This window comes from Schistocerca piceifrons, chromosome X (assembly GCF_021461385.2).
Source record: "Schistocerca piceifrons isolate TAMUIC-IGC-003096 chromosome X, iqSchPice1.1, whole genome shotgun sequence".
NCBI classification, from domain to species: domain Eukaryota; kingdom Metazoa; phylum Arthropoda; class Insecta; order Orthoptera; family Acrididae; genus Schistocerca; species Schistocerca piceifrons.
The window spans coordinates 744,020,901-744,041,857 of NC_060149.1; the positions used below are offsets into that span (position 1 = coordinate 744,020,901).

Genomic DNA, 20,957 nt, shown 5'->3' on the forward strand with positions numbered 1-20,957 from the left:
CAGATGATCTGCATTTCGCCTCTCACGTGTGGTAGGTCTCTGTACTTGTTCAAAATATGTCCTTTTTATTTTAAATTTAAGGCGTTATTTACGTCAGCAGGAGGCATTATTTCACATTATTACGAGCTGTAACTTGTGTAATGAAGCTGCTGTATTGTCTGAAGCTGACAATAAACTGAAAATTTTATGTACGCTTTTGCCACTTTGCAGCGTTGTCGCAGTAATACTCCAATTTTATTACATTATTACTCCCTTGTACAGACTGACTATATAGGTAACACTCAAAATTTTAAAAAATGATAATAAAGTACCGTGAAACGAAAGGGAAATGTCCTGTTAAGTATGCAGTTATCTGCAACATTTGCAGCTTTCCTCTAATGATGTGTTTTTGATAAAGGACTTGGCAGTTAAGGAGCGAGGTCTGTGCGTAGGAACATACAAACAGTTAAAACTATTTATGATTTTTATTGTAATGTTCAATGAGAATTACAATGACAATGGGAACTGTAACAATAAATTTATCTTGACGAAATTGGAAAATATTCACAAGTGAAATACTGGGTACAAGAAAAATTTACAACAAACTGTTAAGTTGTAACTAGAAACATGAACAAAACGATTTATCTCTATTGCTGGTTGGGAAAAAGCTAATACAAAATCAGTCTTAATTAGAATGAAAAGAAATCATTAGTTTCCTTTGACAAACATTAATGAGTAATGAAAAGGTATACGAAAGTGAGGAGACTTTTACGGTTGAAATACACGGATACAAAGTGATGGGAAATACTATGAGAATTCTACAATGAATATCAAATAATTACACAACAGAAAATGTAACACATTATTTAGTCTACATATATAAGATAAAATGTAAAGAGTATTTGAACTTTTCAAAGTGTACAGAGACACTGGAAGACTGAAAATGAGGATCTTCAGGCGATTAAAGTTTATTTTAATTTTATATACACCACAGGAAAATTATTTCGGGAAGACATCTGCCGTAAGATTGAAAACTATTGTCTAAAGTTTCATTTGCTGTTTGACTACATATCACAAAATTTATGTTAATGGGTGAGGTACATCAAGACTCACACCGTCGGTTTTTGGTGTTAAAATGAGCGACATAATTTTATTTTCTTCGAATTAGCTGTTGGCAGCAGCAAGGCATACTTATTCGATAAATATACCGTAATGTGACAAATATTGACCCGTAGTTAAATCTGGACGGAAATTTAGCATTTATTTAAGGTAAGGGGAAAGACGTAAGTCGTAACGAGGCGGTTTCGTTAATGTGTTGTTTATAGCACTGGGTAATAACGCCGCCGCTCCCTCCTACTTATCTCTTTCCCTCAACCTTTTCATATCTATTAGCAATAATTTTGCCCACGGTTGGTGAGCTTTTGTTACTATTGGCATTTAGCGATAAGAAAAGCTTTCCACTTCGCACAGGTTGCCATTTCTAAGTAAAAACCCGAATGATAACTGACTCTAGAGAGGAGTACGATTTTTTTTATTTTTTTTTTCTCCACATAATCGTTTAAAGTTATCCTCAGGTAAAATAGCTGCAAATCATGTGGCTGAGAGTTAACGGAATACGCTCTAGAGTCCTATCGTTGGCAGATTAATGAAGAAAAAAATTTTTTAATCGGGTTTTGCTTTCACACTCGGCCTCTCAAATGTGAGAGTGTGGAAGAAGTAAACGACGCTATTGCCCGGATAGGACAACAGCACACGGCGCGCCATTCACGCCCGTTCTCTTATACACTAGAACAGAGTCCATTAGATAGGAGAGGTGAGCTACAGCTAGAGCACGATAAATAAGAGCGGCGTGCGGCCTAGTTGCGCGGGCGAGGCCGCAGCGGGATGGGCAGGGCTCCGGGCGGCAGGTCGAGCGGCTGCTCACGGCCGCGTGCCGGGCCCGGCACGTTGCGGTCGTCCAGCTCCTCGGGCGGCGGCGCCTGCGTCGTGGGCACGTCGCAGTCCTCCGTGGGCGGCACCACGCAGCGCAGCGACCGCCGGTCGAACACCAGCATGGCCGGGCAGCGCTGCAGCCGCGGGTAGCCGCCCTGGCACTGCCAGTACCGGTTGCATGACTTGCCCAGCGGCACGTTGCCGTTCGCGTCCTCGTTACACAGCGCTAAAAATCACAACAAAACATACTTTACCCTTCTCAAAAGCAAATCTAGTACAACGGGGTGTACTCGAATTAAATCAGTTTATTGCCGAACCAACTACACTACTGGCCATTAAAATTGCTACACCAAGAACAAATGCAGATGATAAACGGGTATTCAATGGACAAATATACAGGGTGTTACAAAAAGGTACGGCCAAACTTTCAGGAAACATTCCTCACACACAAAGAAAGAAAATATGTTATGTGGGCATGTGTCCGGAAACGCTTACTTTCCATGTTAGAGCTCATTTTATTACTTCTCTTCGAATCACATTAATCATGGAATGGAAACACACAGCAACAGAACGTACCAGCGTGACTTCAAACACTTTGTTACAGGAAATGTTCAAAATGTCCTCCGTTAGTGAGGATACATGCATCCACCCTCCGTCGCATGGAATCCCTGATGCGCTGATGCAGCCCTGGAGAATGGCGTATTGTATCACAGCCGTCCACAATACGAGCACGAAGAGTCTCTACATTTGGTACCGGGGTTGTGTAGACGAGAGCTTTCAAATGCCCCCATAAATGAAAGTCAAGAGGGTTGAGGTCAGGAGAGTGTGGAGGCCATGGAATTGGTCCGCCTCTACCAATCCATCGGTCACCGAATCTGTTGTTGAGAAGCGTACGAACACTTCGACTGAAATGTGCAGGAGCTCCATCGTGCATGAACCACATGTTGTGTCGTACTTGTAAAGGCACATGTTCTAGCAGCACAGGTAGAGTATCCCGTATGAAATCATGATAACGTGCTCCATTGAGCGTAGGTGGAAGAACGTAGGGCCCAATCAAGACATCACCAACAATGCCTGCCCAAACGTTCATAGAACATCTGTGTTGATGACGTGATTGCACAATTGCGTGCGGATTCTCGTCAGCCCACACATGTTGATCGTGAAAATTTACAATTTGATCACGTTGGAATGAAGCCTCATCCGTAAAGAGAACATTTACACTGAAATGAGGATTGACACATTGTTGGATGAACCATTCGCAGAAGTGTACCCGTGGAGGCCAATCAGCTGCTGATAGTGCCTGCACACGCTGTACATGGTACGGAAACAACTGGTTCTCCCGTAGCACTCTCCATACAGTGACGTGATCAACGTTGCCTTGTACAGCAGCAACTTCTCTGACGCTGACATTAGGGTTATCGTCAACTGCACGAAGAATTGCCTCGTCTATTGCAGGTGTCCTCGTCGTTCTAGGTCTTCCTCAGTCGCGAGTCATAGGCTGGAATGTTCCGTGCTCCCTAAGACGCCGATCAGTTGCTTCGAACGTCTTCCTGTCGGGACATATTCGTTCTGGAAATCTGTCTCGATACAAACGTACCGCGCCACGCCTCTTGCCCCTCGCTAATCCATACATCAAATGGGCATCTGCCAACTCCGCATTTGTAAACATTGCACTGACTGCAAAACCACGTTCGTGATGAACACTAACCTGTTGATGCTACGTACTGATGTGCTTGATGCTAGTACCTTAGAGTAATGAGTCGCATGTCAACACAAGCACCGAAGTCAACATTACCTTCCTTCAATTGGGCCAACTGGCGGTGAATCGAGGAAGTACAGTACATACTGACGAAACTAAAATGAGCTCTTACATGGAAATTAAGCGTTTCCGGACACATGTCCACATAACATCTTTTCTTTATTTGTGTGTGAGGAATGTTTCCCGAAAGTTTGGCCGTACCTTTTTGTAACACCCTGTATTATACTCCAACTCACATGTGATTACATTTTCACGCAATTTGGGTTCATAGATCCTGAGGAATCAGTACCCCGTAATAACGGCCTTGATACGCCTGGGCATTGAGTCAAACACAGCTTGGATGGCGTGTACAGGTGCAGCCGCCCATGCAGCTTTAACACGATACCACAGTTCTTCAAGAGTAGTGACTGGCGTATTGTGACGAGCCAGTTGGTCGGCCACCACTGACCAGACGTTTTCAATTGGTGAGAGATCTGGAGAATGTGCTGGCCAGGGCAGCAGTTCACCATTTTCTGTGTCCAGAAAGGCCGGTACAGGACCTGCAACATGCGGTGGTGCATTGTCCTGCTGAAATGTAGGGTTTCGCAGGGATCGAATGAAGGGTAGAGCCACGGGTCGTAACACATCTGAAATGTAACGTCCACTGTTCAAAATGCCGACAATGCGAACAAGAGGTGACCGAGACGTGTAACCAATGGCACCCCATGCCATCACTCCGGGTGATACGCCAGTACGAATACACGCTTCCAATGTGTGTTCACCGCGATGTCGCCAAACACGGATGCGACCATCGTTATGCTGTAAACAGAACCTGGATTCATCCGAAAAAATGACGTTTTACCATTCGTGCACCTAGGTTCGTCGTTGAGTACACCATCGCTGGCGCTTCTGTCTGTGACGCAGCGTCAAGGGTAACCGCAGCCATGGTCTCCGAGCTGATAGTCCACCTGCTGCAAACGTCGTCGAACTGTTCGTGCAGATGGTTGTTGTCTTGCAAACGTCCCCATCTGTTGACTCAGGGATTGAGACGTGGCTGCACGATCCGTGCCATGCGGATAAGATGCCTGTCATTTCGACTGCTAGTGATACGAGGCCGTTGGGGTCCAGCACGGCGTTCCGTATTACCCTCCTGAACCCACCGATTGGGGTAGCAATTTTAATGGCCAGTAGTGTAGATGTGAGTGTTAGGAAGTCTTTTCTGAAAGCATTCGTATGGACTGCAGCCATGTATTGAAGTGAAACATGCAGATAAACAGTTTAGACAAGAAGAGAATAGAAGCGTTTGAAACATGGAGCTACAGATGAATGCTGGAGATTAGATGGGTAGATCATGTAACTAATGAGGAGATACTGAGTAGAAATGGGGGATAAGAAATTCGTGGCATAACCTGACTAGAAAAAGGTATCGGTTGATAGAACACATTATGAAACATCAAGGGATTACCAGATTAGTATTGGGTTGGGTTGTTTGGGGAAGGAGACCAGACAGTGAGGTCATCGGTCTCATCGGATTAGGGAAGGAAGTCGGCCGTGCCCTTTCAAAGGAACCATTCCGGCATGTGCCTGGAGCGATTTATGGAAATCACGGAAAACCTAAATCAGGATGGCCGGATGCGGGATTGAACCGTCGTCTTCCCGAATGCGAGGGTTCGGTTGGAAAGTGTGTCATAACGTCGTCACGTCAGGGACTGCACGACCCCTCCCGCCGGGGGTTCGAGTCCTCCCTCGGGCATGGGTGTGTGTGTTGTTCTTAGCATAAGTTAGTTTAAGTAGTGAATAGGTCTAGGGACCGATGACCTAAGCAGTTTGGTCCCTTAGGAATTCACACACATTTGAACATTCGAGAGCTAAGATTTTGTTGTTGCTGTGGTCTTTAGTCCGAAGATCTGCAAGCCTCTCCATCTCCGAATAACTACTGCAACTTACATCCTTCCCAGTCTGCTAACTGTATTTATCTCTTGACCTCCCTCTACAATTCCCCCCCACCCCCCACCCCACCATACCTCCATCCAATACTAAACTACCGAGCGAGGTGGCGCAGTAGTTAGACACTGGGTTCGCCCTCGATCTTGCATTCAATACTGCTCCGTTTCGTCTACAGTTTGTGTTTTCGGCAATGTCAGTTGCACGCTAATAGCTACACCCAGCAGTAAGGGTACGTTTACCGTTGAAGAGGTGGCGGATGTGCACCTCGTGTCTGGGTTCACATGTGCAATGGTGCAATTGCAAAACGACGGTATGCTGAGCTGTTCTACAGCGATGACTACTGTTGTGGGTTGGCAGGAGAGCCAACACCGGGTTACTAGAGGAGGCCGAAAGGCACGCGTTTTAGCTCACGCAGGCTGGCGTGAGGTCTGGAACAGGTCAAGGAAATTAGAATTTAGAAAAACGGACGTAGCTGGTGGAATACTTAACTTTAATCCATAAATGGTGAACGTCGGTCTTGACGATACATTATTACAGTATCAATAGTAACTGGTAATGGTGCCTTGCTAGGTCGTAGCAAATGACGTAGCTGAAGGCTATGCTAACTATCGTCTCGGCAAATGAGAGCGTATTTTGTCAGTGAACCATCGCTAGCAAAGTCGGTTGTACAACTGGGGCGAGTGCTAGGAAGTCTCTCTAGACCTGCCGTGTGGCGGCGCTCGGTCTGCAATCACTGATAGTGGCGACACGCGGGTCCGACGTATACTAACGGACCGCGGCCGATTTAAAGGCTACCACCTAGCAAGTGTGGTGTCTGGCGGTGACACCACAACTACCACAGTAATTTTTGTGTGCAAGTGTTGCAAACTCTTCATGAGTAAACGTATCCATACTGCAGTGTATCACTATTGACATACAACTAAAACTGCAGGAACAATAAACCCAAGATATATCGCTCGTATATGTGCAAGAAATTCATTGATACCTTATAGCGTGTAATACGTTAAGTTAATTAGTTAGTTAAGTGTTCCATAGATCACCTACACGGTTCTTTTATCGTAATGGTGTGGAAGAGTCAGGATACGGGATAGGTAACATTAATGTTAACATCAATGAACACATCACTTTTTAGTCCTACTCATGCCACACATTTTATATTATTGGGCAAATGGTTTGAGGTTTTTGCTGCTACATGCAGAACTCTTTTCTGAGCCACTGACAGCTTCAATAATAATAATTAGGGTCATTTTTCCTCTAGTATTGTAGGCGTGGACATCACTATTTTTCTCGAATTGTGATGGGATATTTACGGGGAATTTCAGTAGCGAATATAGAGGATGTCTCTCCTAAGAGTCGCATTTGCTCTAGTATTTTGCAATTTTGTTTTTTCAACGTGTAGGTGGAGTCAGCCCAAACAAATGCAGCTTATCACGTCTTTCATGCGACATCCAGCGTCGACCAGTTTGTTTGCAGTTACAAAAAAAAAAAAAAAATGATTTTTGAAGTGAAATTTTACCAGCACATTTGACAAAACTGTCCCAAATTAGTCTACTGCGGTATTCGTTTGACCGATGTGTTGCAACAGGGACAGTGAAATGAACTGTCGCGTGGCTAGGGCCTCCCGTCGGGTAGACCGGTCGCCTGGTGCAAGTCTTTTTAGTTGACAGCACTTCGGCGACTTGTTTGATGATGGGGATGAGATAATGATGATGATGAAGACAACACAACACCCACTCCCTGGGTGGAGAAAATCTACGACGCAGCCGGTAATCTAACACGGGCCTCTTTGCATGGTATTCCGTCACGCTGACCACTCAGCTATTGAGACGGACGCAGGGACAGTAAAACACGAGGGATAACTACTATTCCAGCAGCGACAGCAGCGTCCTGGACAGCGGTGTCTACTATCGCTATGCAGAACCACGATGCTCAATCACTGCTAGAGTACTGGTTGTTCTTCGTGTTTAACTGCTCCTGTTAATACATATTTGTAAAACGAATATCACACTAGACTAATCTGAAAGCGCTCTGTCCAGTTGGCACGCAAAATTACAATTCAAAAATCATTTTGTTTGATGCGGGAAACAAACCAATGCATTACGTCGACGCTGGGCGTCGTTCGAAAGACGGGATGAACGCGATTTGTTTGGACTGACACCAGCTACACGTTGCAAAAACGAAATTGCAGATATCTGCCAAAACACCAGAGAAACTTCGCCTGAAGACTTTTAGGAGAGATACGCTATATGTGAAACTTCCTGGCAGATTAAAACTGTGTGCCGGGTGGAGAGTAGAACTCGGGACCCTTACCTTTTGTGGGAAAGTGCTCTACCATCTGAGCTACCCGTCCTCACAGCTTCAATTCTGCGAGTACCTCGTCTCCTACCTTCAAAACATCACAGAAGCTCTTCTGCGAAACTTGCAGAACTAGCACTCCTGGAAGAAAGGATATGCGGACACATGGCTTAGTCACAGCCTGGGGGATGTTTCCAGAATGAGAAACATCCCCCAGGCTGTGGCTAAGCCATGTCTCCGCAATATCCTTTCTTCCATGAGTGCTAGTTCTGCAAGGTTCGCAGAAGAGCTGCTGTGAAGTTTGGAAGGTAGGAGACGAGGTGCTGGCAGAGTTGAAGCTGTGAGGCGGGGTAGTGCGTCGTGCTTGGGTAGCTCAGATGATACAGCACTTGCCCGCGAAAGGCAAAGGTTCCGAGTTCGAGTCTCGGTCCGGCACACAGTTTTAATCTGCCAGGAAGTTTCATATCAGAGCACACTCCGCTGCAGAGTGAAAATCTCATTCGGGCTACCCTGTATGTATTGCAGTTAAAATGCCAACTCATTGGAGAGGTACCTAGATGTCGACAGCGAGCGAACACCACACATTATTATTATTACAGCTCGCTTTTGCGCAATACATACTTTCTTTCTAAGTGATGAGTTACAGCAGAAAATTATTCGATAAAACATTATTGAGTAGAAATATGCATAGTATATTAGAAGTGTGATTCGTTTGTTTCCAAGACTAAAAATTATACGAAGAACGTAACTGAACTTAATTGTTTTAGAAGCTCTGTAGTGTGCTTCTCCAAGTTCAAGTTTTTGTCAATATGCACACCCAAAAATTTGGGACATTCTACCCTATCTACTGATTCCTGTTTATGTGCTACATCAACTGTTGGTATACTGGTTGTTGTACGGAACTGAATACAGCGTGTTTTCTCAAAATTAAGGGAGAGTCCATTTTCAGAGGACCACTTAATAATTCTTTGATAAGCATTATTAACATCTCATCGTCAGACATGAAAGGCGTACATTCCACACGAATCGACAGTTTTCTTTTAGTTAGAAGATCACTCTCTAACAAAGCTACGAACTGTTATGTGTGCGCCACAAACACAATAATTGGGTCTTCCCATCTGAGATAAATGTCATGCAATACATGTTCGTGGAGCATAATTCCATCTCCTGTTAAAATATCACATTGCCTAGTGAGAAATATGTCCTCAAACTAAGGAATAGTTATGACACGATACGCCTCTTTACCGCTACAAAAGTTTGTTTGTAACCCCTGATTTATTCATGCTGTGGCCCATGCACCAACATAATTCGTCTTTTCCTATCTTTTTAAATCACTGGAAGACGGTAAGTGAGGACGTTACAAATGCGCTCTTACAATCATGCAAAAAAGCAGGTGCTTTGGTAATCACGAAGCTAGTCAATTAGTTGCAGTACTTTAAAACATACACCCAGCGTAAGAAATTCTGCAAGTAGTGTTCTCCACTCTCTACTGGCTCAGAGCATCTCTTGTAGCGACAAGACTGGTTCTCCGTCTCCGATACTTGCCAAGGATAGCTGCATTCCGTAAAAAGAGTTAGTCACGGTTCGCTGTCATCGAATAGAATAAATGTAGAGCTGGAACAGTTTAGCAAATTTTCTAATATCTAGTTCTTCCTATAAAGCTTCTGTGCTTGACCCGTGAAACCCTTTGACTATGTGATGTGAAAGTAGAGAGTCCTCCCAGGATTCGCCTAAATGGCGGGTTAACTCTGCCTGTAAACTAATGAAGGGTGTACAGAGTGTTAGACTTTCTATTGCCAATCCGAAAAGCGTACTCGGTTTGTGCTTCATTCACCGCGTTGTTATGCTCGATGAGTACGTAATGGCAGTTTTAGACAGATACTAACCCGTCCCTTACCATTCCAGCTGTCTGATAACAATTCCACGAGACTCAGCCGGTGCGACTAGATTTTTACAAAGGCCACTGAATTACCGGCTTCGTACGAGAATTACATACGTCTCTTAGCTTAATATCATTTCTGATATTTTAATGCTGGAAGCGGGGCAATATATGGTAAAAACGTAAATAGTTAAGTCCCTGTTAATACTGAACTCTGGTTTTATGTGGCAGTACTACTATAAAGACGTCAATGGCTCTACAGCGTCAAATATTTTCATTTCTCGTAATCTTAATGGAATTAGCTGGTTAGTATGGGAGCTATGTATCTGGATGCATTCCTTTGCGTCTTAACATGCCTAGCAGCAGTTACATATTTTTGGTTGTGCGATTTGTCTTTCAGACAGCGATTTACATCCCATTGATATCATTTGAGACAGATAATTAACCCATTACATGGCTATAACTTGTTGTCGAGAACTACCCTGACAATCCCAAGGAATGATTCATGAACAGGCAGGGAATGGGTTAGTTAGCTAAGATTTCAGTTACGTTATTTCAACAGTTTCGTCATTATGCCGAAGCATACACGGCAAGAATCTCAAGTATACGGGACGTTTACAGTCTTAATAGCCTGTAGCTGACATCCAGATAGATGCAGGATGCAGTAATTGAGATGAAGATCCACAGACCCATATCTCGCAGTGCTTTCTGATAGACTGAGATAGTGCCCTCCTTACCCGTGGCCTCCGGCTTCAAGGTAAAAGTAGTATCGCCACTGCCACAAATGCGCCCGCCTTTCACTAAGTCGCCAGTCCTACTCGGCCTGGAGGGAGTACAGCGTAGAAATATGCGGAACTCTTAGACCGCAGCTATACGTCTTACTAATAGGCTCTATCGGCCTGTTACACAAGTTAGCTGGACTAGATTAATATTTCACTGGAAAATTAAATATTGAAAAGGTCCAGTATCGATAATATCGTGGAGGCGCCCACCGAAAACAACTTGATATCGTATGTTCTGTCCCAGTTGTGTTAACAAGGAGTGAAACGGACAAGCACTACTTTCTACGTGAACGGCGGCTTGTTAGGGCTCCTAACGTCATCCCTTATATGCCTGAAAATAATAATCGACACCTATTTCAAAAATCGTAATCAAATATCTCACACGTGAATATCCAATCTGCTTGTCGATTGCTCCACGGATACTTTTACTGCATTCTGAGAGGACATATGTTGATAAGCGGATCACAAAAAGTTGATTTTCTTAGCTTCGTTCTTTATCTTAACAGATATTTCCATTAACTACTGTTGCCAGAAATGTCACTTGAGACACTTTAACGCACCGATAACTTCTTTTCATGAGAGCGAGAACCATGCTTGTAGAAGCAATCGTAGTAATTGGTTCGCTTCCTATTGCAAAACACTTTTTCAGATTTCTTTCTCCCAAATATGTTTCAGCAGATTTGTACCACCGTCTATGAGTCCTTGTTTCTATCGTAAGACTGCAAATTTTAAAATATTTCAACACTACCAGAGAAAATGAAAAATGAAGACCACACGCTTCTGTTGTCACTGTTGTAGTTTCTCTTTTTCTTTAATTACTATTTTGTTTGGTTTGTAGAACAATCATTCATTTTGTCTGTGTAGGCTCTCATCTGTATTAACATGACCAGTTCCATCTTGCCAGACAAGCGCAACTCATTTGTATATTTAAGACATCGTTTTTTTTTTTGGTCATCAGTCTACTGACTGGTTTGATGGGGCCCGCCACGAATTCCTTTCCTGTGCTAACCTCTTCATCTCAGAGTAGCACTTGCAACCTACGTCCTCAATTATTTGCTGGACGTATTCCAATCTCTGTCTTCCTCTACAGTTTTTGCCCTCTACAGCTCCCTCTAGTACCATGGAAGTCATTCCCTCATGTCTTAGCAGATGTCCTATCATCCTGTCCCTTCTCCTTATCAGTGTTTTCCACATATTCTTTTCCTCTCCGATTCTGCGTAGAACCTCCTCATTCCTTACCTTATCAGTCCACCTAATTTTCAACATTCGTCTATAGCACCACATCTCAAATGCTTCGATTCTCTTCTGTTCTGGTTTTCCCACAGTCCATGTTTCACTACCATACAATGCTGTACTCCAGACGTACATCCTCAGAAATTTCTTCCTCAAATTAAGGCCGGTATTTGATATTAGTAGACTTCTCTTGGCCAGAAATGTCATTGGTTATTTTACTGCCTAGGTAGCAGAATTCCTTAACTTCATTGACTTCGTGACCATCAATCCTGATGTTAAGTTTCTCGCTGTTCTCATTTCTACTACTCCTCATTACCTTCGTCTTTCTCCGATTTACTCTCAAACCATACTGTGTACTCATTAGACTGTTCATTATGTTCAGCAGATCATTTAATTCTTCTTCACTTTCACTCAGGATAGCAATGTCATCAGCGAATCGTATCATTGATATCCTTTCACCTTGTATTTTAATTCCACTCCTGAACCTTTCTTTTATTTCCATCATTGCTTCCTCGATGTACAGATTGAAGAGTAGGGGCGAAAGGCTACAGCCTTGTCTTACACCCTTCTTAATACGAGCACTTCGTTCTTGACCGTCCACTCTTATTATTCCCGCTTGGTTGTTGTACATATTGTATATGACCCGTCTCTCCCTATAGCTTACCCCTACTTTTTTCAGAATCTCGAACAGCTTGCACCATTTTATATTGTCGAACGCTTTTTCCAGGTCGACAAATCCTATGAAAGTGTCTTGATTTTTCTTTAGCCTTGCTTCCATTATAAGCCGTAACGCCAGAATTGCCTCTCTCGTCCCTTTACTTTTCCTAAAGCCAAACTGATCGTCACCTAGCGCATTCTCAATTTTCTTTTCCATTCTTCTGTATATTATTCTTGTAAGCAGCTTCGATGCATGAGCTGTTAAGCTGATTGTGAGATAATTCTCGCACTTGTCAGCTCTTGCCGTCTTCGGAATTGTGTGGATGATGCTTTTCCGAAAGTCAGATGGTATATCGCCAGACTCATATTCTACACACCAACGTGAATAGTCGTTTTGTTGCAACTTCCCCCAATGATTTTAGAAATTCTGTTGGAATGTTATCTATCCCTTCTGCCTCATTTGACCGTAAGTCCTCCAAAGCTCTTTTAAATTCCGATTCTAATACTGGATCCCCTATCTCTTCTAAATCGACTCCTGTTTCTTCTTCTATCATATCAGACAAATCTTCACCCTCATGTAGGCTTTCAATGTATTCTTTCCACCTATCTGCTCTCTCCTCTGCATTTGACAATGGAATTCCCGTTGCACTCTTAATGTTACCACCGTTGCTTTTAATGTCACCAAAGGTTGTTTTGACTTTCCTGTATGCTGAGTCTGTCCTTCCGACAATCATATCTTTTTCGATGTCTTCACATTTTTCCTGCAGCCATTTCGTCTTAGCTACCCTGCACTTCCTATTTATTTCATTCCTCAGCGACTTATATTTCTGTATTCCTGATTTTCCCGGAACATGTTTGTACTTCCTCCTTTCATCAATCAGCTGAAGTATTTTTTCTGTTACCCATGGTTTCTTCGCAGCTACCTTCTTTGTACCTACGTTTTCCTTCCCAACTTCTGTGATGGCCCTTTTTAGAGATGTCCATTCCTCTTCAACTGTACTGCCTACTGCGCTATTCCTTATTGCTGTATCTATAGCGTTAGAGAACTTCAAACGTATCTCGTCATTCCTTAGTACTTCCGTATCCCACTTCTTTGCGTATTGATTCTTCCTGACTAATGTCTTGAACTTCAGCCTACTCTTCATCACTACTATATTGTGATCTGAGTCTATATCTGCTCCTGGGTACGCCTTACAATCCAGTATCTGATTTCGGTATCTCTGTCTGACCATGATGTAATCTAATTGAAATCTTCCCGTATCTCCCGGCCTTTTCCAAGTATACCTCCTCCTCTTGTGATTCTTGAACAGGGTATTCGCTATTACTAGCTGAAACTTGTTACAGAACTCAATTAGTCTTTCTCCTCTTTCATTCCTTGTCCCAAGCCCACATTCTCCTGTAACCTTTTCTTCTACTCCTTCCCCTACAACTGCATTCCAGTCGCCCATGACTATTAGATTTTCGTCCCCCTTTACATACTGCATTACCCTTTCAATATCCTCATACACTTTCTCTATCTGTTCATCTTCAGCTTGCAACGTCGGCATGTATACCTGAGCTATCGTTGTCGGTGTTGGTCTGCTGTCGATTCTGATTAGAACAACCCGGTCACTGAACTGTTCACAGTAACACACCCTCTGCCCTACCTTCCTATTCATAACGAATCCTACACCTGTTATACCATTTTCTGCTGCTGTTGATATTACCCGATACTCATCTGACCAGAAATCCTTGTCTTCCTTCCACTTCACTTCACTGACCCCTACTATATCTAGATTGAGCCTTTGCATTTCCCTTTTTAGATTTTCTAGTTTCCCTACCACGTTCAAGCTTCTGACATTCCACGCCCCGACTCGTAGAACGTTATCCTTTCGTAGATTATTCAATCTTTTTCTCATGGTAAGAAGTGTCAAAATATTAGCCCGTACGTGGGGCAGAACATAGCATTCGGTGAAGATTTCATTTCTATCTTAGACCAGAACGGAAAGGCGCCGAACATATAAAAACTGGCTTCTTCGAACTACGATCATGAATTCTGTACAAATTCTTCCTCAACCAAGGAAAGTTCGATGAAGCAGCTTAAAAAGATGCAGATTTTTCTGTGATCTACATACAGATTGTCAGAGGTAAGGTGACCATAATCACAATTTTACAAAGACAGTAACGGTGCAGTTAAATAATATCAAACGTATTTTTCATTGTTTGAGGTTAGTGACATCCCTTTCGACAACCGTAATTTGGATTTATTATGGAACAAACAATAAAGAAAGGCAAATAATTAATCTCCATTTGCAAAAGTGCTGTCTAAAAGTAAGCTTATTTTTAGACTTTCTGTGCTGTATGAACACCTGTGAAAGAGGGAGGCTAACACGAAAAAATTCTGATTGTGAGAAGTATGAGGAGTGGAGGAACTGTGCTCAGTGATGATACGACGTATCTCTGCCAAAACTTTAGCAAATAATATGATTGTGGAGTATGGACACTGGACAGTACACACTACGGAGCTTTCGGCATGGCTAGAACGGGATCGCGGGAGGGGATTCCGAATTAACATAATGATTTTTTTTTTTCGTGTCACAGATCTGCTGAAATCTAAGATCGCTTCAAACTTAACAAAAAATCATAAAACTTGTAGAAATACTCGAAGACTTTGCAGCTAAACGAGTAAATCGTTACATGTCCACTATCATTGGGAACATTACACTGCAGTTTCTGATTAAATATGCCAGAACCGGTGCCGCTAAGAGAAAGGCTACATAGGCAACGCACGTTTACGTAACGTTGTGTACCGTGTGGCAGGAAATCCCACTAGAAATTTTCGGCACGGACTCAAACCACTCTCTCTCTCCAGTGTATTCGGTGGATGTTGGAGTCCTGCGACTTTCTATCGCTCAATAGCTCGCAATTATTTCTCAGAGGTGATGTTAAATAGTTGAAGAGATATCAAATTAATTTTTCGGAGGTGGTAATTGTAGCTAAATCTGCCACATGCGTCTGAGTATTCTTACTGCCCACCTCAATCATCTACAGTATTTTACGGACTACAAGACGCTGCGGACTATAAGATTCACCTTAATTTTTAAGAAATTTTAATTTTTTTAACCGTTTTTATTATTAAACTGCAAAGTCTGACTACAAAAAAATTCTTAGTTTATTAAACCGAACTGATCCCTTAAAATATCTGAAAATTGTCATCTGACCTTTCTCCTTTTTTTCTTCTTCTTCCTCTTCTTCGTTGTCATCGTTGTCCGCTTCGTATATAAGATGGTCTTCACTGCCATCGAGAGCGTTACTTATGCCGCACTTCTTGAAAGATTCAACATTAATATCTTATCTCACTCTAGGCCACGACTGTTTTATCCACTTACGCACTTCTTTGATTGAAGGTCGTTTTAAAGCTCCCTTCGGCGTGAATTCATGTTGGATTTCACCCATCATCCATTTGTTCCATTCTTCTCTCATATATACTTTAAAAGGTTTATTTTTCGAGACATCAAAAGGTTGCATTTGTGGAGTAAGTTCTCCCGGAATAACAGGAAGCTCCATACTTCCCTGTCTCAATTTCTCTTCAACAGAATTTTTCTAAAGACTATTAAACAGATCTGGTACAAGAAGAGAACATTTCTTCAATAAAGTACCTTTCCTTCTCTCCTACACTCTGTTAATCAACAATTTCATACAATTTTCGTCCATCCAACCCTTGTCATGTATGTGCTTTTGGCACTGTTTTGCGCTTGAAAACGATCGTTGGATTAAGTTTAGTACCGTCGGTACAACATGAAAGGACAACAATTTAATGCATTTTTTCATGTCCACTTGTTTTTATAGCTACAGGTTTAGCACATTTCATGGCAACAGTTCTATTACTCGGCACATCAAATGTCAGTGGAATTTCGTCAATATTCGCTATTTGAGTTAGTTCCACATTGTTTTCTTTCGATGTTGAATAATAAAGCGATGGAAAGATAATATTTTCCCTTAATACTCTTGTGGCATTCTCTGAGATAATTTCGTTTTGGTTCGCATGCTGAGTCCATGACGCTACATAAACCTGTAGCACCAACCAAACTCCACCCGTAAAGTCTGTTAAGTGCCACTGTAGCGCAAGCTTACGAGAGTGTATTCCTGTGTTAATTCCAATACCATTTTGACGGTGTCCTTGAATCCATTTCGATACGTCATTTTCTAGTTTTGGCCATATCGCATTCAATGTTCTATTTGCACCTTCTGTCTTCTTCATTTTTTCCATTTCTTCTTTACTAGCCCGCCAATCGCCAATGGTTTTTCTGTTGGTGGAGGGTCGATATGCCACTCAGCTGCTATAAATACCTTTTATTTTTCCATTACGAAACTAGCTACAAAAATATTGCGCTCTTACCGATAACACTAACCACTTTCAATTCAAGTTCACTGGCACTTTATACAGTAACTGCAGTATTTCATCATAGGCTAGACAGTATTCCGGATTTTTAATGGCGGAGTGGGAGGGACACTATATTAGCAGGCTTGTGAATCCCCGTAACTCATGTTCATCGCGTCGGTACACTGCTGCTCCCAGTTGAATCCAGTGTTGCCAGATAGAGATAGGTTTCCCGCTGCATCGAATATATGGCCATTTTTAAGACTCGAGGGAATTTTAACTTATATATAAATTTTATATAAGTTTCAAGTATAGGAAGCATCTGAATTTTGAAGTCAATATTTCGAAGAAAAAGGTGCGTCTTTTAGTTCGTAAAATACGGCAGTGCTCAATCTAGCTAGCTACTGACGCGGAGGTTCCAGGTTATGTTCCTGGAAACCACATAGGGTACGAGTCTGAAATGAGGCTCATTTAGCCTTTTTATTGTTTAACTTGTAGTTATTTGAATAAATACGTAGTAGTATCGAAACGACAGTGGCATCAAATCGAAAAGTTTACTCTGGTATCCAAGTCACGTCATCAGCATTATTCTCATATTCGCATTAAATTAAATTTAGCAGACATGGACACAATGTCTGGCAGTATTACGTAATTATGACTTACAACGACCAATCACAATCCGTATACGGGTTATGAATGATCACAACAACAGCAGACACGAGAATCACTTGTTCCTGACGAAGCAGTTGGGCGATTTCGTCAAAAATTCTAGCTTCAACACAGACCTGACTCGGAAAATAAACCGATTAATATTTTATACAAGGATTTCGGTGCGAGAAACTTCGATCCCCGATCAGAACTTTGCCGGTACACGATTTTCATTGATTTCCCTCTCTCGTCTGGAGTCAGAGCTGTAATGGAAGATCCTGAATCATCGCGGACTGGTATGAAGAACGCCCAGACGTTTCGAAGGCATTTTCAGAATATGGTTTCCTGTATATCCCCCTTATATGGCATACACCTCGAAAAAGATCTCGAGAATCTGGAGCGTGACGAACTAATTTAATGAGTAAAAATTTCATTTTCAATCTTTATTCGATGGTCTTTCATTTACGTGACGGTCATTAGCTCCGCAATTTGGGATCGCAGGCAAATATTTTTGTAAAGACAAATTTTATGGGTTTAGCTAATGTAGAATGATGATATTTCAGACTTCTGATCACATTTAATGTCAAAATGACTTGAGTAATGGGCATCTTTCATCGTCCAAGCCGTTCGGGGTAGCCGCGTGGTCTTATGGCGCCTTGCTACGGTTCGCATGGCTGCCCCCGTCGGAGGTTAGAGTCTTCCCTCAGCCATGGGTGCGTGTGTTGTCCTTAGCGGAAGTTAGTTTATGTTAGATTAAGTAGTATGTAAGTCTAGGGACCGATGACTTCAGCAGTTTGGTCCCATAGGAACATACCACAAATTTCCAAATTATCGTCCAAAAGCTTCAGGTTTAGCTTTAGGTAAGTTCCCAGGAAACCCAATAAACACCTACTAATGGAGTACAGCCGTCATTTCAAAATGTGTTGAACCATGCTTGTCGTATGGCAGAATACGGCGTAGCTTCGGGTCATACCAAGTATCGAGTTATCGCGTGCAGGTCACACTGAACACTATCCCTTCTCGTTATTGTAACTAGTAATGCCGAGAGTAAATTTCATGATGCGTGTGTTGCTTACGGTGCTTCTGGCAGCCGTCTACGTTGTCGGGCCAGTCGCAGGAATGTGTGTCCTCATTGTAGAGAAGGCCGCCGATGCAGAGCTGCTCGGTGGAGGTGCCGTTCCAGCACGTCCAGTAGCGCGTGCAAGACGTCTCGTGCCCGAAGATGCCGTACAGCCAATCACAGTGCTCCGTGGAGATGGGTGGGTCTGCAAGATAGGACATGCGCTAGAGCCACGGCATACATATTATTTTATGGTACTGAATCCCGATGTTCACTGTGTTTGTGGGTCTGAAAGAAAAATAGACAATAAAAGAGGGATTAGTGCAAAAGAGCTCCGTGTCTCATAAGCAGAATTTTATAGCAGAAGCATACAATTTATTACTCGAGGATGAACAGGGAGATTGCACGAAGTGCTGCATGGTGTCTTCGAAATTCAACGTGTAAATTTTTATAAGATTGACTATTTGAGTAAGGTTGTCATATACCAGGTGGTTCCGTGATGATGTTACAAACTTTTAGGGATAATGGAGGAGGGTAAAGGTATCAGTTTGGGGTAAAGGACTCTGGTCCGAAAACAATCGAGTCGAAGGTTGTATGCGAAAATCGTTCTGATATCTCTGACAGTAGATTACATGTACCTATACTGTTGTGGTTTCGGTTTTAGGGTAGGAAACTTTCAGAGGTGGTAGTATCGACCAAAACAGGAAAGAAAAGTGTAGTAAACATGGACCATACAATGCATAACTTAAGACCTATGAGCACTTGTTAATCTTGGATACTGTGAAACACATCTCTTCTACTGGGAGATATTTGGTTTCCATGTGTTTGGAGGACGTAGTATGCAGCAAAACAAGGGAAAAGTCTAGTAAACACGGTGTATAACATCCATACTTTAAGAGCTATGGGCACTTGTTGAGTAGAAGAGTTGGGTGTCACAGTAGCTCTTAAGGTATGGACTTCAGAGCCCTTGTTTACTGAACATTGTTTTCATGTTTTGGTCCATACCATCTCCTCTAAAAAGTGAAAACCAAAGAATCTGCAAAAAACGAGATGGGTTTCACAGTATCGGAAATGGAGTGCTCATAGTTCTTAAGGTACGCACTTCGGGACCCATGTTTTCTATACGTCTTTCTTGTTTTGGTTCCTGCTACCACCTCTGAAAATTGCTTATCTTATAATCTTAGCAGCCTGCCAGAGTGGCCGAGCGGTTCTAGGCGCTTCCGTCTGGAACCGCGCGACCGCTACGGTCGCAGGTTCGAATCCTGCCTCGGGCATGGCTGTGTGTGATGTCCTTAGGTTAGTTAGGTTTAAGTAGTCCTAAGTTCTAGGGGACTGATGACCTCAGATGTTAAGTCCCATAGTGCTCAGAGCCATTTGAAGCCAATCTTAGCAACAACACTACCGGCACATGTATTCCACAGTCAGGGGTATCAGAAAGACTTTCACTTGTAACTTTCGACTAGGTCGTTTCGGGACCAGCGTCCCTCATCTCAGATTGATAGATTTACCGTTCTTCATTATCGCTAAAAGTTGGATACATCATCACGAAATCACCCTGTGTAACTGAAGTGCGCACCTCATTTATACAGCGACGGGTGTGGCGTGTATGGCAAATAACGAGTTCTGCAGTTTGCTCTTTACAGAAGGGATCACTTCCCCTTCTTTCAACCCTTCCTGAACTGTCTTTATCTCCTCCTCAACATATACTCTAATTTTGGGATGTTAAGGTAAACAGTGATAAAAAATTATTTTACAGCAGTGTATAGTCGTATCTATAATATACTGTGTGATATTTCTTGGGCGTAGATATAAGCTTCTAATATGATTGATTATGCGGAACAGCCACGTAAAATATCGATAGGAAATTGTCAGTCTCGGCCGTCACCGGTAATTTTCAGATCTGAGGGACAAGCCCAGGCGTCGATTCGGAATTCAGCATCAGCGGTGAGGCTAAACAGGTGCTTTACGACAATGATACTCAATAACTCGTTGAGCAAAGCATGAAGCATCGGTTGATATTCCCAGGCAAACTTCAGTGTGTATGCCCAAGACTTAATATAGCTGGCCTGACAATTGCATATTTAAATCTGTCTGGGAATATCAACCGGTTTGGTCACCAAGTCACTGAATGTCAGTAATCGAAGAGCACCTGTTTAGCACACCGCTTTCGCCACCGCTGGTGCTGCGTTGGATTCAGAAATGGCGCTGGAGCTTATCATTCAGATCTGATGGTGGCCGGTAACGACCGAATTTTATCTGAGTGCGTCGGACAATAAATAATTTCAATAAAAATGTTATCAATGACAGACTTCTCCATTACTACTGAAGTGTAGTTCTTTCGAAAATTTGTATAACTACTTTCTAGTTTTATTCCCATGAGTACATCTGGCGTGGTTTTAATACTCAGTGTCACTGATTCATAATTCCCCAGCTAGTAAACAGAGGGA

General features: G+C 42.6%; 1 protein-coding gene across 1 annotated transcript in view; it reads right to left on the reverse strand.

The window, feature by feature from the left end:
- Positions 1–1,440: 1,440 nt before the first annotated feature.
- The window catches only part of LOC124722914 (protein obstructor-E-like), an 84,940-nt gene continuing 65,423 nt past the window's right edge, over positions 1,441–20,957 (reverse strand). Inside the window, exons 3-4 of the mRNA XM_047248065.1 lie at positions 18,527–18,715; positions 1,441–2,137 (exon numbers count right to left, since the gene is read on the reverse strand). Of these exons, the coding sequence (XP_047104021.1) occupies positions 1,836–2,137; positions 18,527–18,715 (491 nt within the window). The 3' untranslated portion in view covers positions 1,441–1,835. The remainder of the gene's footprint in view (positions 2,138–18,526; positions 18,716–20,957) is intronic.